At 43.7% G+C, this 12301-nt stretch overlaps 1 protein-coding gene across 2 annotated transcripts in view; it reads left to right on the forward strand.

Annotated features, from left to right (window-relative positions):
- Nucleotides 1-12301, forward strand: part of LOC130180104 (formin-like) — a 52650-nt gene that overhangs the window by 5843 nt on the left and 34506 nt on the right. The window contains exons 4-6 of one of the 2 annotated variants that reach the window (XM_056393448.1): nucleotides 3420-3586; nucleotides 9245-9365; nucleotides 11015-11076. In XM_056393448.1, the coding sequence (XP_056249423.1) occupies nucleotides 3420-3586; nucleotides 9245-9365; nucleotides 11015-11076 (350 nt within the window). Of the gene's footprint in view, nucleotides 1-3419; nucleotides 3587-6752; nucleotides 9061-9244; nucleotides 9366-11014; nucleotides 11077-12301 lie in introns of those variants that run through there. The other variant, XM_056393450.1, reaches the window with a different exon arrangement.

Raw genomic sequence — 12301 nt, forward strand, 5'->3', positions numbered from 1 at the left:
CTCTTCCCTGGTTTTCCACTTGTAGCTGCCTTTTTATTTACATGGACCTCAGCTCTGACAGCCAAACCAGTCAGTCAATCAGCCAGCCTGTCAGCTATGCACAGCCAACAAGCCTGCGTGGAAAAACGGCTGTGACAGGCGCAAAAGAAGCTGGGTGATTTATAAATCCTGCATTTTTCATGATTTATATAAAAGTCTATGATCCTCCTTCCTGGCTAAAAGTGATGGAGGGGGTGGAGGCTGCCAGATGCACTCGCCATGCTTCATGGCCCAGTTCTTTTACTTTGAATGATGAGGTTATAGATTTTTAGTGGATAAAATAGGGCGCTGGACACACTGAGCAAAGCTGTTTTGTGCTTCTTTGATAAGAATAAGAAACTGTGCAGTGGGAGGAGGTAGACTGGTGTTAATTTGCGAAAGCTCAGTTTTTAAACAAATGCATATAGATATTTTGACCTCGCCTGGCCTGCAGTACTCGGTTAATAATATCGATCAGTTTCACTAATTGCTATTTGCAAACGAAATGAGACGGTCACCGTCCGTACGGGTTTGAAAACTAACTTTGCTCTTAGTGGTTTCGTGTCTGCTCCACAGTGTCGGATACAGCCTCAACAAAGCTTCCTCTGACCGCTGGATGAGTGATGACAAGCTGACGGAGTGACAGGTGGATTAATCCATCACCGCTGACAATGCCGACCTTTCAGGATCAGACGTTAGATTGCATCTGAGCCGGGCCAAACACAGATACTTTATTGTTAAAATGATAATGCTTGCAGTACCATCGAAACACCCACGCTGTCTGACAGCTGTTCACACTCTCACACACACACACACACACACTGTGTCAGCCGATACCTGCAGGACTGCACTAAGGAAACACCTGTATTTACTGTAGATGTTCCTGTCAGAGCAAACTGCTGACTTTGCCAAAGGGCCTTATATTTGCTGCACTGATGTTGTCTTGGGTTGGGATGATTCAGTTAGCAGAGCATTACCTTCTGTCAAATCAAACTCTTGTGTCAGCCACCAGACAAACAACAATCCCCTCTGCACTCTGTGATCGCTCAGTTACGGACACTGAGATTCAGTCTTGGCTTTTAGAGCAGCAGGGAGGGAGATTAAATGTCAATAAGGACACAGTTCTCCCCGGCGGCATTGAACTTAAGCTCATCGTGTGTGTATGTGTGCGTGTGCGTGCATGTTAGAGTGCGATAAATCAACTGCCAAATAAACAAATGTGGTTCCTTCATTACCTAATGCATCTAAGAGTTGCCTCTCCCCATCTGATTGCAGTTAATACACTGCAGTGTTGTGCATTACCTTCACTGCAGTGTGTTTTGACTACAGGGAGAAAGACGGGCCTTTTCCTCTGCCTGTCCAGATGGTGGCAGCGTGGGAAACATTATACATATTTAATTTAGTGACTGCCTGTCTGTCAATCAGGGGAAGCATAGGCACACATTGCACAAAGGAGCATCAAGACTGTTTAACTGTAATGTTTTTGGAGGCATAAAGGAGCATAGAAAACACATCGATAGGTGTCCACTGTTTGCTAGTTTCATATATTTTTCATATATTTAATAGTTTGTGGCAGGTTGATTTTACACTGCTCAAAGAACCAGGAATTGTGGAGAGAGTTGCTTCTGCTCAGTGGTTTCTTTCCTTGGCACTGACTGGGCCAAGTCCGCATTTGGAAGTGCCCCAGCCTACAGTCAGCAGTTCCCACTGCGGGACTGTGCAGCGCAGCATTATCATAATGAAAAATTATTAATCTAATCCTACTTTTTTTTTTGCTGCTGTCCAAGTCCCAGATAACTGGAGCGACTGCAGGCATAGCTGCTGTCTCATAATGACTGATTGTGGGAGAACACAGCAGCTGAATTTCAGAGCTTCCATTTTTCAATGAAGCCCCCCCAGTCAGTTCCGTGTGTGTGTGTGTGTGTGTGTGTGTGTGTGTGTGTGGGCTCTCATAACTGAATTTAAAAGCATTTGGCCGAGACTGGGACTCTGGGGATCAATTCAATAGGACTTCCAAGTCCTTAGAAGTGTGTGCTGGGCTGCGGCACAGTAATGCCACAAGCCCCTGTTCAAGGACACTCATGACATACTGAGCTTATGGGATATTTTTTGCATCTCATTGAACAGGAAGTGATGAGCGTTTCTCAGTTTCCAGCTCATAATTCTGCCTAAACGGGTCAAGGTGTTGTCTTACAGCCGGAGGAAATTGAAGACACCAAGCTTCAAGAGCTGCCGCCCCCCCCAGTGTGTTCTTCCCTCCGTCTTCTTATTCTTTCACCTCACTGTCCTGTCCTGTCCTGTCCTGTCCATGTACTTTTCATCACCTTTTATTGCACGACTCACTCTTGAGGCGGTGAATGCATGCATCAAGGCATGATAAATCACGTTTCTGTGGACGTGAGAAGTAGTTGATGAAACAGCATTTCTGCTTCTGTGTTGGCACAGGCTACAACGGCCTGGTTCCTGAAGTTAATATCATGTGATTTGTTCAGGCCACATAACACACGAGTAAGGCAGTGCAGGCTCAGGGCTGTGTCTGCATTGTCAGCCAGCAGTAAATATTAAAAGGCCAGGTGCTCTGAAATGCTCAGAATGAATTTAACTCCCCAGCATACTGGGGCAGAAGCAGCACAGAGGGGGCAGTTCCTATTGATTTATCATTAATTTAATGCAGTTTTAGCCGAGTTATAGGCTGAAGTTTACCTGTGGCATTTCGTTACGCTGTGTGTGTGTGTGTGTGTGTGTGTGTGTGTGTGTGTGTGTCTGTGTCTGTGTGTGTGTGTGTGTGTGTCCTTGGTCAGGAGAGGGCAGTCTCTCCTAATCTAAATTAAAATGGTTTTGTACTTCCACTCCTTCAGGGCCTTTAGATGACTGAACACACAGGCTCGCACACAAATCACCGACACTTATTTTCAATTAACTTTATTGTACTGCGATGGCAGGGCTGAGCAATGCACAAGCACTGTCATGCCTCTGTTACTGTGAACATGTCTTGAATGCAAATCTATATTAGACGGTGGTATTTGGATTTGCTTTGCAGCCATTTTTCTTATTGGATCAGTGTGGCTTTCTGTTGATGTTGATGATTGGAACAGGGCTGGCTAAGTGCAGATTAAAAATAGCTGTGTGTCCTCAAGCTTGCAGCTAAATAGGGGTTTCTCTTGCTGCCTGTTTGATGCTAAAAGCCTCTGATGCCTGTGTTCTACCTTGTCCCACTTTTGTAACACAGGAAGATAAGCAGCACAGACTGAGGCAAGTTATTTAGCCCGGTCGCACCCGACGACACCTGTTTGCACTGTTGTGTTTCTCCACGCTGTGATACCTTGCACAACACAGAGCCTTAATTACCCTGTGGTTGTGTGTGTGTGTGTGTGTGTGTGTTTGTTTGTGTGTTGCTTCAGAGGATTCCCTCTTGCGTCAGGATGATATTTGGATGCTGGATGGCGATGACCCTCAGGAGCCCCTTTCCCACGTTCCACGCCCCGATCACCTGGACTTCCTACGCATCACACCGCCCGAGGATGACATCATCGGAGACACACCTTACTATCCCAAGCTGGAGTGCACGGTGAGGGTCCTCAAACATGAGCAGCACAAACACTTAAAGATCTCAATGAGCTGTAATGCACATTTTCCCACGCAGAGCAGTGCACCATGGCACTCTTTTTTTCTTTTTTAATTTTCCACCCTCTTGGGACTCATAGGGATTGCTCTCCACTCTGGCATTTAACCACCTGATCATGAATTCTTAGAGATGGATTAACAGGTCACGGATTCTAATCTGCAGACTGGGGTATTAAGCCAAAAGTGACTGAGATCATTCCACTCAAACCTCTCTCATTTAGAGCAAACACAGAAAAATCTGACCTTCTCCTGCAGGCCTTTTCTATCATTTTGTAAACTTATTTAGGCCATAGAGAGTAATTAAGGGGATTTCTCTATTGTTAATGGGCTGAGATTGCAACACGAGATACACAAAGCATGTGGTTTGTGTAATCCTACTGTGTGCATGTCTCCCAAAAAGCCTGCAGCAAACAATGCATTGTTTGTTTCCAGGTGTTTGTAGGCTTTAATTATGCTAATAAGTAATACAACCAAAGAACTACTAATCTGCACTCAAATCATCTGATTTAAAAAAACAAAGAAAAAAAACAAAACTATTTCCGTCTCTGTAAGTCTCTCTAAATCCATCCAGGTTCCATCATGCTGTCTGGCAAAGGCGTTCATTCCATTGGCAGGTAAGGCAGATTACCTGGGTGTGGTTTTAGGCGGATAGTCTAGGAGTGCAATGCCATGAATTGTTTTCCCAAAAACACAATACATTGCTTGACTGATCATAATCAGTTAACATACCATTACAAAGGCCACGCTGTACAGAATTAGAGCCTCTGCATTGTTTTGAAAGTGACAGCCAGCTCACTTACTTGGCTGGGGCACGGCCTTTTTGTCACCATCATCCATTTTCATGTCACTAGAGAAGCATACATCAATTGTAAATGATGCATTCTGAGAGCGGGAGGGAGGAGGAGGGATGAGATGACACAATCCAAATCTGTAGTTTTGATTTGATAGGGGTTTTTTTTTTTCTTCTCTCTTTTTAGATTTGTAGTGTTTAGTTTCCTTCCGGACACAACGCTTTGAATTGAGGCCAAACACTTCGATCTTGGTTTGATCAGACCAGAGACTCTTTTTTCTCACCATCTAAGAGTCCTTTAGGTGCTTAATAATATAATAATAATAAACTTTCACTGAGGATGGGCTTCCGTCTGGCCGCTCTGCCATGAAGCTCAGATCACTTGAGTGCTGCAGTGATGGTTGTCCCTTCTGGAAGTTTATCCTCACATGATCTCTGGGGCTAAGCCAGAGTGACCGTCCAGTTCTTGGCCACTTCCCCTTCTCTCCAATTGCTCAGTATAGCTGGGTGGCCAGCTCTAGGAAGAGTCCTGGTTTTTCCAAACTTCTTCCATTAAGAATTATGGAGGCCACTGTGCCCTTCATTGCAGCAATTGTTTTTCCGCAGATCTGTGCCGCAACACAATCCTGACTCTGAGCTCTGCAGACATTTCCTTCCTCCTCATGGATTGGTTTTTGCTCTGATTTACCTTATCAGCTGTGGGACCTCATAGAGACAGGTGTAGGCCAATCACTTCAATCAAGGTGTAGAAAATATCTTAGAGATGATCAAGATAAATGGAAGACCCCTGAGCTAAATTTCCAGTGTTATAGCAAAGAGTCTGGATACTTATGTCAATTTCAGATCTTGGCTTTTAATACATTTGTAAAAAAAAAAAAAAAAAAAAAACCTGCTTTCTCTTTGTCATTATGGAGTATTGAGTGTAGATTGAGGGGTAAATGAATTTAAATGATGTAAGAAAAAGGCTGCAACGTAACAAAAAGTGGAGGGGTCTGAATACTTTCTGACTGTAAATTAATCATGTCACTACTGAGCTGACATGTGCCAGATATCAGTTCACATCACAGCCTTGTCCATCAGAGGTGCCTCTTTCTGGTACAGCCTCTGAGGGGATTTACTGTGTGTGTATGAATTACGACTGGACTTACATAACTTAATTCCCCGGCCACAGAATCCCCCTCTCTATTTGTGGCTTTCTTCTGATGAATAAAAAGAAAATCAGAGGAAAATGCAGTTACAAGTGATATTTCTTTCAGGTTTTTATTGGTTATTATTATAACAGTAAAAAAGAAATACCTGTTTGAGAATACATTTACAACAATATTTCCATTATTCATGCGGCCCCTTTTTGCTCATTTGTTCTTCTGTTTCCAGCTTGAAGAATATCCATTTCTCCCATTTTCTCTTCACAATTTTTTGTTTAATTTGGGTCATAGAACTGGACAAAAACATTTATACTACACACTTAAAAACACACTTCTTTTATAAGTGAGTGCTTTGTGGCTTCAGCTGAGGCTGTGCTCAATGAGCCAGTCTGAAGGAATGCATTCAACAAGCTTGACCTTTGGTTGTTAAGGGCAACCACAGTTTGAAGAATCCATGTGCTTCAAACCACTTTACTAACATTTATACAAAAATAAATTGAATGTTATAGCTGGTTAAATCAGCTAAATAAGACACCACAGGAATGATTTCTCTCTGCTTTTTGATTTTCTCATAAAAACTATTCAAGTGTTCCTCTTTCCCTCATATTGTGTTGTCTGTTGTTAGCTCAACTGTTGTTAGCTTCTAAACTTTTTAAACCTCCTTAGAAACCGTGGTGTCACAACTAAACTTCCAGTTTGAATCAAAACTGTCACAGCTCGGTGTGTAGAAAGAAAGTTGACATTCATGTTTGAGGTAAGTGAATCAAAGCGTCATATCTTTTTGCTCTAACTGAACTCAGTCCTGCTCTGACTGAGAGTTCATGAGCTGCTAATCACGCGTTAGCCACTGAGCCTGTTAGCCAGAGCTGGCTGTAGCTACACTGCCTAATCACCACTTGCTAAGCCCTGTATTGCAGTAGCTCACCGCTTAATGGTGCAATGCTGGTTTACTGGACCACTGCAGCTCTCCACTTGACCACGTGCTCACTTCTCCTCAGTGTTTACCCTGTTAACTCGGCAGCCATTTTACGGAAGTGAGCAGAGGTAATCAGACACCTGTGGTGCTGGGCTCTGCAGGTTCCCTCCCAGGAAGGGAGGGACCTGAAGGGAGGCGTCCTCAGACTGGGTAGACCAGTGAGACACTTTTTTTTCCTTTTCAACCTGAAGTTTTTTTTTTTTCCTCACACAACAGCACACAGGGCTTTCCTGTAAAGTGAGACAGACATGCTAAAGGAGACAGACTCGTACTAAAGAGAACCGTTCAGTCCTGGAGTCCACATAGAACAGGATAGCGCACAACTACATGGATAATACCGCTCAGCTTGTCGGAAAGTTTGGAAATGCTTTTGTGAACGGCAAGTGAACTCTGTTCTCCTGCTCTCCCAGGGAGATTACAGCAGGACATGCTTCCAGCCACTGAGCAGCTTGACTTGACTTGCAGCGTCATGGGAATCATGCTCACACAGAGGAGACTGAACTGTACTGCTGTCAACATGTCAGTAGTAGTGTTTGTGTGATATAGCGAAAGGCTGCTATATGCAACCTATTTGTGTGTCACTAAACAAGATTACAGGATAGTGTTGTTACAACTGGCACCCTCCTAAAGAAGGTAAGAGAAGCTGCGGAAAATTGTCCATACAAAGCCCCTTTGTTCCCAGCCAACGGTAGAGGTGGAACAGGAGCTGCTTGGATAACTGGACATGGGGAGATGGACCTTTTATGACACTTTTAACTGACACTTTGCTAGAGCTGCTACCTGTTGTGGTTTGCCTCCCTTTGCTCTCAGGTGGTGTGACACTTTGAGCAAAAATGGACAGTGGAAGTAATAACTCAGAGGAACAGGGGAAGCCGCCTGCTAGTTCCTTACTGAATGCTTTCAGCAGCTTCTTCACCCGGGATAGATCTGCCTCTACAGACTTGGAGGCGGCCGTGCTGATGTCTTTCAAGGAGCTGCCGCATCGCAAGAATCCTCTTCCTGAAGGTGGTCAAGCCACTAACAGTAAGTACAAGCTAAAAGGGCGGGTGGATGAAGGAGCAGCTGGAGCACAAGTTGACACAGACCTGGTCCAGGTCACCAAGGTGGAAACGTACAGTGACACAGAAAATGAAGATGAGGATGCTTCCCACAGCAGCACCAGCACATCAGAGAAGCTTGCCAAGACCAGAGAGCCCGTCTTACCTAAGGAAGACAATAACACAGTGGACCACGGTGGAGGAGATCAGCCACAACATGCCGCTGAGGCAGAAGCAGCGTACAAATTGCTTATGTTCAGAACACACAAATTTAGCGAGCAATCCCGCATAGAAGCTATTCTAAATTCAGGCAGGTTTCTGAACAGGACTAGCTCTAGGACAGTTCAGTCTTCAGTTTCCAAACCGGGAGATGGCTGCGCTCCCAAGGACAGCACCACCACAGTGTCTGTAGGTGCAGAAACATTGACTGCAGAAGAGGATAGGAGCAAAAAATTGGGAACAAATGAAAGCGATGGGTATGCCAGGATAGATTGTTCTCAACCTGTTCCCTCTATCATCTCTGGGAATCCTGCTTCAGAGACTGAAGGTCATAATGCTGGCACGGCCTCTCCATCCAAGCAGACAGAAGCTGTAGATAGTACACAAAAGGAGGAGGCACCTGTTCCCTCCACTCCTAAGACTCCTGAAGTGTCAGTCCAATCATCCTCTGGTCCAGAGGAGCAATCAGACACTGCCGGTGTTACAAAGACACCCATGTCGCCATCATCTGCACCCGAAAAGCACCTGGGAGGCATTCAGCCAGGCGGCAGCCCTACTTCACAGCGCACAACTGCTCCAAAGACACCTGAAATGAATACCTCTACCTCATCCCCGTCCAGGGCCGCGGCGCTCTCTTCGTCCCCTTCCTTCCAGATGCCGGCTCTCTTCAGTGGGTTGAGGGTGCTGAAGAAAGGAGCAGTGGGTGAAGACAGGGAGACGGTGTCGGAGATCAAGCAGAGGGAGAAGGATGCTGACCTGGCCCTGCTCAGTTTGAAGAAGACGGTGAACAAAGCCAAGCTCTTACCTGAGCAGAGGACTCCCTCTCCAGCCAAAAAACACGCAGAGCCGAAACCCGCTGCAGATACTAAAAGCACTGTAATGGGACAGCTCAGTCATCTGCTCAACAAAGACAGCCCCAGTGAGACCAAACAGTCAGGTCATGGGCAGGATGCTGATCTCAAACATGGCAAAAAAGAGTCTGAGAATGGAGAGGAGGTTGCTGGAGAAGAGAAAACTCCAGACCCAGTAAATCCTACAGCCACACCTGAAAAAAAGAAAACCTCAGATCTGGCCTATGAAACCTTCAGGAGCATCTTTGGCCCCAAAAGCATCAAAAAGGAGAAAGCGGAAGAGGTGGATGTGGAGGCACTGAAGAAGAAAATCAAGAATGACAAGGAAAATCTGAGGTCGATTTTTGAGAAAACCTCCAAATCTCCTCTGAAGGAAGTCAGTAGTCCCACAGAGGCTAATGTATGTACTGACACCCCTAAATCATTTTAAATCACATATGTTTGGAAATTCAAGTGCCCTGTATTTACTACTGAGAGAAGGAAAACATTGTATTTTGAGATAAAGTGGCACTCTAAATCAGAATATTAGTTATTGCATTACCCACATATATGCTAATATTGTTGCATCCATTTCCTTCCTACAGACAGAAGTCACGTCCCCTACAGACAGTGAGGACCGGACTCCAGGGCGGCTGCAGGCCGTGTGGCCCCCACCCAAACCTAAAGATGAGGAGGAGAAGGTGGGGCTCAAGTACACCGAGGCAGGTAAGAACCTCAGGCTTGTTACTTCAGACACTGTTGTCTGTATTTATATCTAAGACCAGGAATGCTGACAGAGGATCATGCCATTCGAGCTTACACTGACACACCCCTCACTGATTGGCTTTGTACATAAGGGTAGTCTCAGATAGTATCTTAGTATCTTTTGAATGGATCTCACATATGCGGTATTTGTCCTTGATTGAGTCTTGAGCACTCGCACATTACGCTGAACTTCTGAGACAAATCTTGCAGAGCTGGCTAAGTATTGGCAGCAGGGTGTAAGACATCCTTTAAACCCATTTAAGGACACAGTCAGGCTGTGTCTGTACTGTTTGTTGGCACCACACTAACTTTGGCCGGTCTTGTTCTCTAAAGACGCAAGGACACACAAATAGGTCAAAAGCACAAATGGCTGCCTATGGACTGATTCAGATACAGAGCAGAAAAGCTTTCCCTTCATGCTCTAGGTGCAGTGAGACTGTGCTGCTACAGCGGTGCGACAGCTGTTTGGATGTTCTCTGTGGCGTGGCTTCATCCCGTCAGAATAGATTATGACCAGCAACTGTGGATTATTCTGGTGATTTGCGCTCCAGGATCGGGCTTTGCTCTTGTCTAAAAGAATAGTGTGTGGAATTCGAGAAGCAGAGCAAAAGTCCAGACTGTGTGCCACATAGATAAACCGACACACGTGTGTATCCATGTTGTATACACGTCTTTCAAACATTTTTTTTTTTAATAACACATTTATGACCCTTTATCATGGTGCTTATTAATAAATAATGATGTCTATTAAGAATAGTTTGTTTTAGTTGATTATCAAGACGGCCTTATACTGATCATTGACTTGGATTAATCATTACCACAGTGCAGTGTTACTCATTACAACAAGTTGTGGGGTGGAAAGCTTGTCAGTGGTCGTGCAAAGAAGACCATCTCCTTCGTGTGTTTTCTGGTTCTTTTAGTCTCAATTTTAAATAATAGTAAATTAATTAAATAAAGACTTGTGCATTTAGAAATACACCTCAAAAAACAGTCTAACCCTCAAATACACTGAAAGCAGCTTAACAACATGTTTCTGGAGGTGACGACATTGTGGTGTATATTATAGGTACAGTTTATGGGTGTAGTGTATTTGGTAGGTCATAACCATTAAAGTATCAATAGAATGACTGCTATCCTGCTTTCTATTGTAGTCTCTATTACTGTAACATCGTAGACGTGAAGTAAATAATGTGTTGTCCCTTCTTTCATCTAGTAATAACAGGTAGGCCTTTGTGTAGTCGCGTCTTAACCAAACCTTAATGTTTTGTTTAGACTTTTCCTTCAGACAGCAGTCTAATTAAAACTGGTTGGTTGAGTGGTAAATATGGCGACTCGCCCTTCTTTAGAATTCACCAGGACAACAGTACATGTTGTAATGTTTCCTGTCGTACAGATGAGCTTTATGGTGATTTATCATGCCAATATTCCAGCCAGTAGCTCAAAACAATATAACTCTAACCAATTTCTCTCAATTTATAAATCAAAAGCACCGGCAATTAGCTGTGATTGTTGAATTAACTACACACTCCAGTGTATATTAATTAATCAAACCTGCCATCAGAATGAGTTTGTGCTCCCATGCCACTGTCACCTCTTCTCCCTGCTCACAGAGCACCAGGCCGCCCTCTTGCAGCTGAAGAGAGAGTGCAAGGAAGAGCTGGAGAGGATGCATGTAAGTTATCATATGACCAAAGCACACACTGACATAATACTGTGCACTAGAGGAAAATGAGACCAGGGATCTGTGTGAGGGCAGACTGAGAGGAGTGAGAAGATTCTGGCATACAATATGAAACAGAAACAAATGAACATATGAAATTTGTGAGAGCGAGCTGAGCAGCATGTTTCTGGCAATAATTCCTGTGTATGAGGCATAGATGAAAAGTAGTTTACGTTCATGAGGCCCTTGTGCATATCTAGTCTATCAGAGCGGTTAACTGTCCTCGACACAAGATGGCGCTAAGTGAGCATGAAATGTGCAGCAGCTGATCTGGTGCAAACTCTGCTGAGCAATTCCTCACAGAACCCCAAGCTCTCAGATGTCACGCATTTTGATGTTGCCAGGTATTCTTGATGTGACGTAAATTGGCATTCAAACCGTTAATCAAGTTCATTTTAAAAGCTGAAAATTAATTTTTCCTCTAATTGTACTTTTACGAGCTGAGAGAAATAGTATAGAAAAATTCCATCTGACTTTATCAAATGCAGCTGTAGTGATACATATAGTAATGTATGTTTTAAAAAATAAGAATAATCAAATTATACCAGTGTATGAGCAAGTAAACCAGCGAAATCATATTTCCTTTTATAATGGCGTAATGTCCTGATCTGACTCTTAATGTGACCTTTAGCACTTTTATACCAAAAGTGAAACTCAAGTTAATCAAAACAGAGTCAAAAACTGTACCGTGTCAATTAAATAAATTCTGAAAGAGCTTTCTACTTTCCAGAGTTTCATATTTTATGTATTATCTATGATTTTATGACTTCCAAATGTTCCACACTCGGCTCTGTGATGGACATCTCTTTCCTCTCCAATATAATGGCTCGTTCCAGATTCTTTTTAAAGGTGTCAGTGTTTAATTCATCAAAAGCAGAGGTTTGGAACGGCGTCTCACAGGTGTTTTTCGACTGCAAACTTACTGTATAACCTTGGAAGAGCAATTGGAACATAGTTCTGGCTGTGTTACATAATTTGTACCGCTGATAAATTGCTTTATGGACCGTTTCCTTGAAAAGTCTGACCTCAGAATTGGTTTCTCAGCCTGTCTACTTAAAGCCTTTAATTTGACGTCGAACTTTAAAGGACTAATGCTGAGTCAGCCCACAAGAAAGGGTGGGAACGTGCCTAATGCTATTTCTAAACTGACATGAGTTAATAAGGAACATGTGTACGA

Source organism: Seriola aureovittata, chromosome 13 (assembly GCF_021018895.1).
Source record: "Seriola aureovittata isolate HTS-2021-v1 ecotype China chromosome 13, ASM2101889v1, whole genome shotgun sequence".
NCBI classification, from domain to species: domain Eukaryota; kingdom Metazoa; phylum Chordata; class Actinopteri; order Carangiformes; family Carangidae; genus Seriola; species Seriola aureovittata.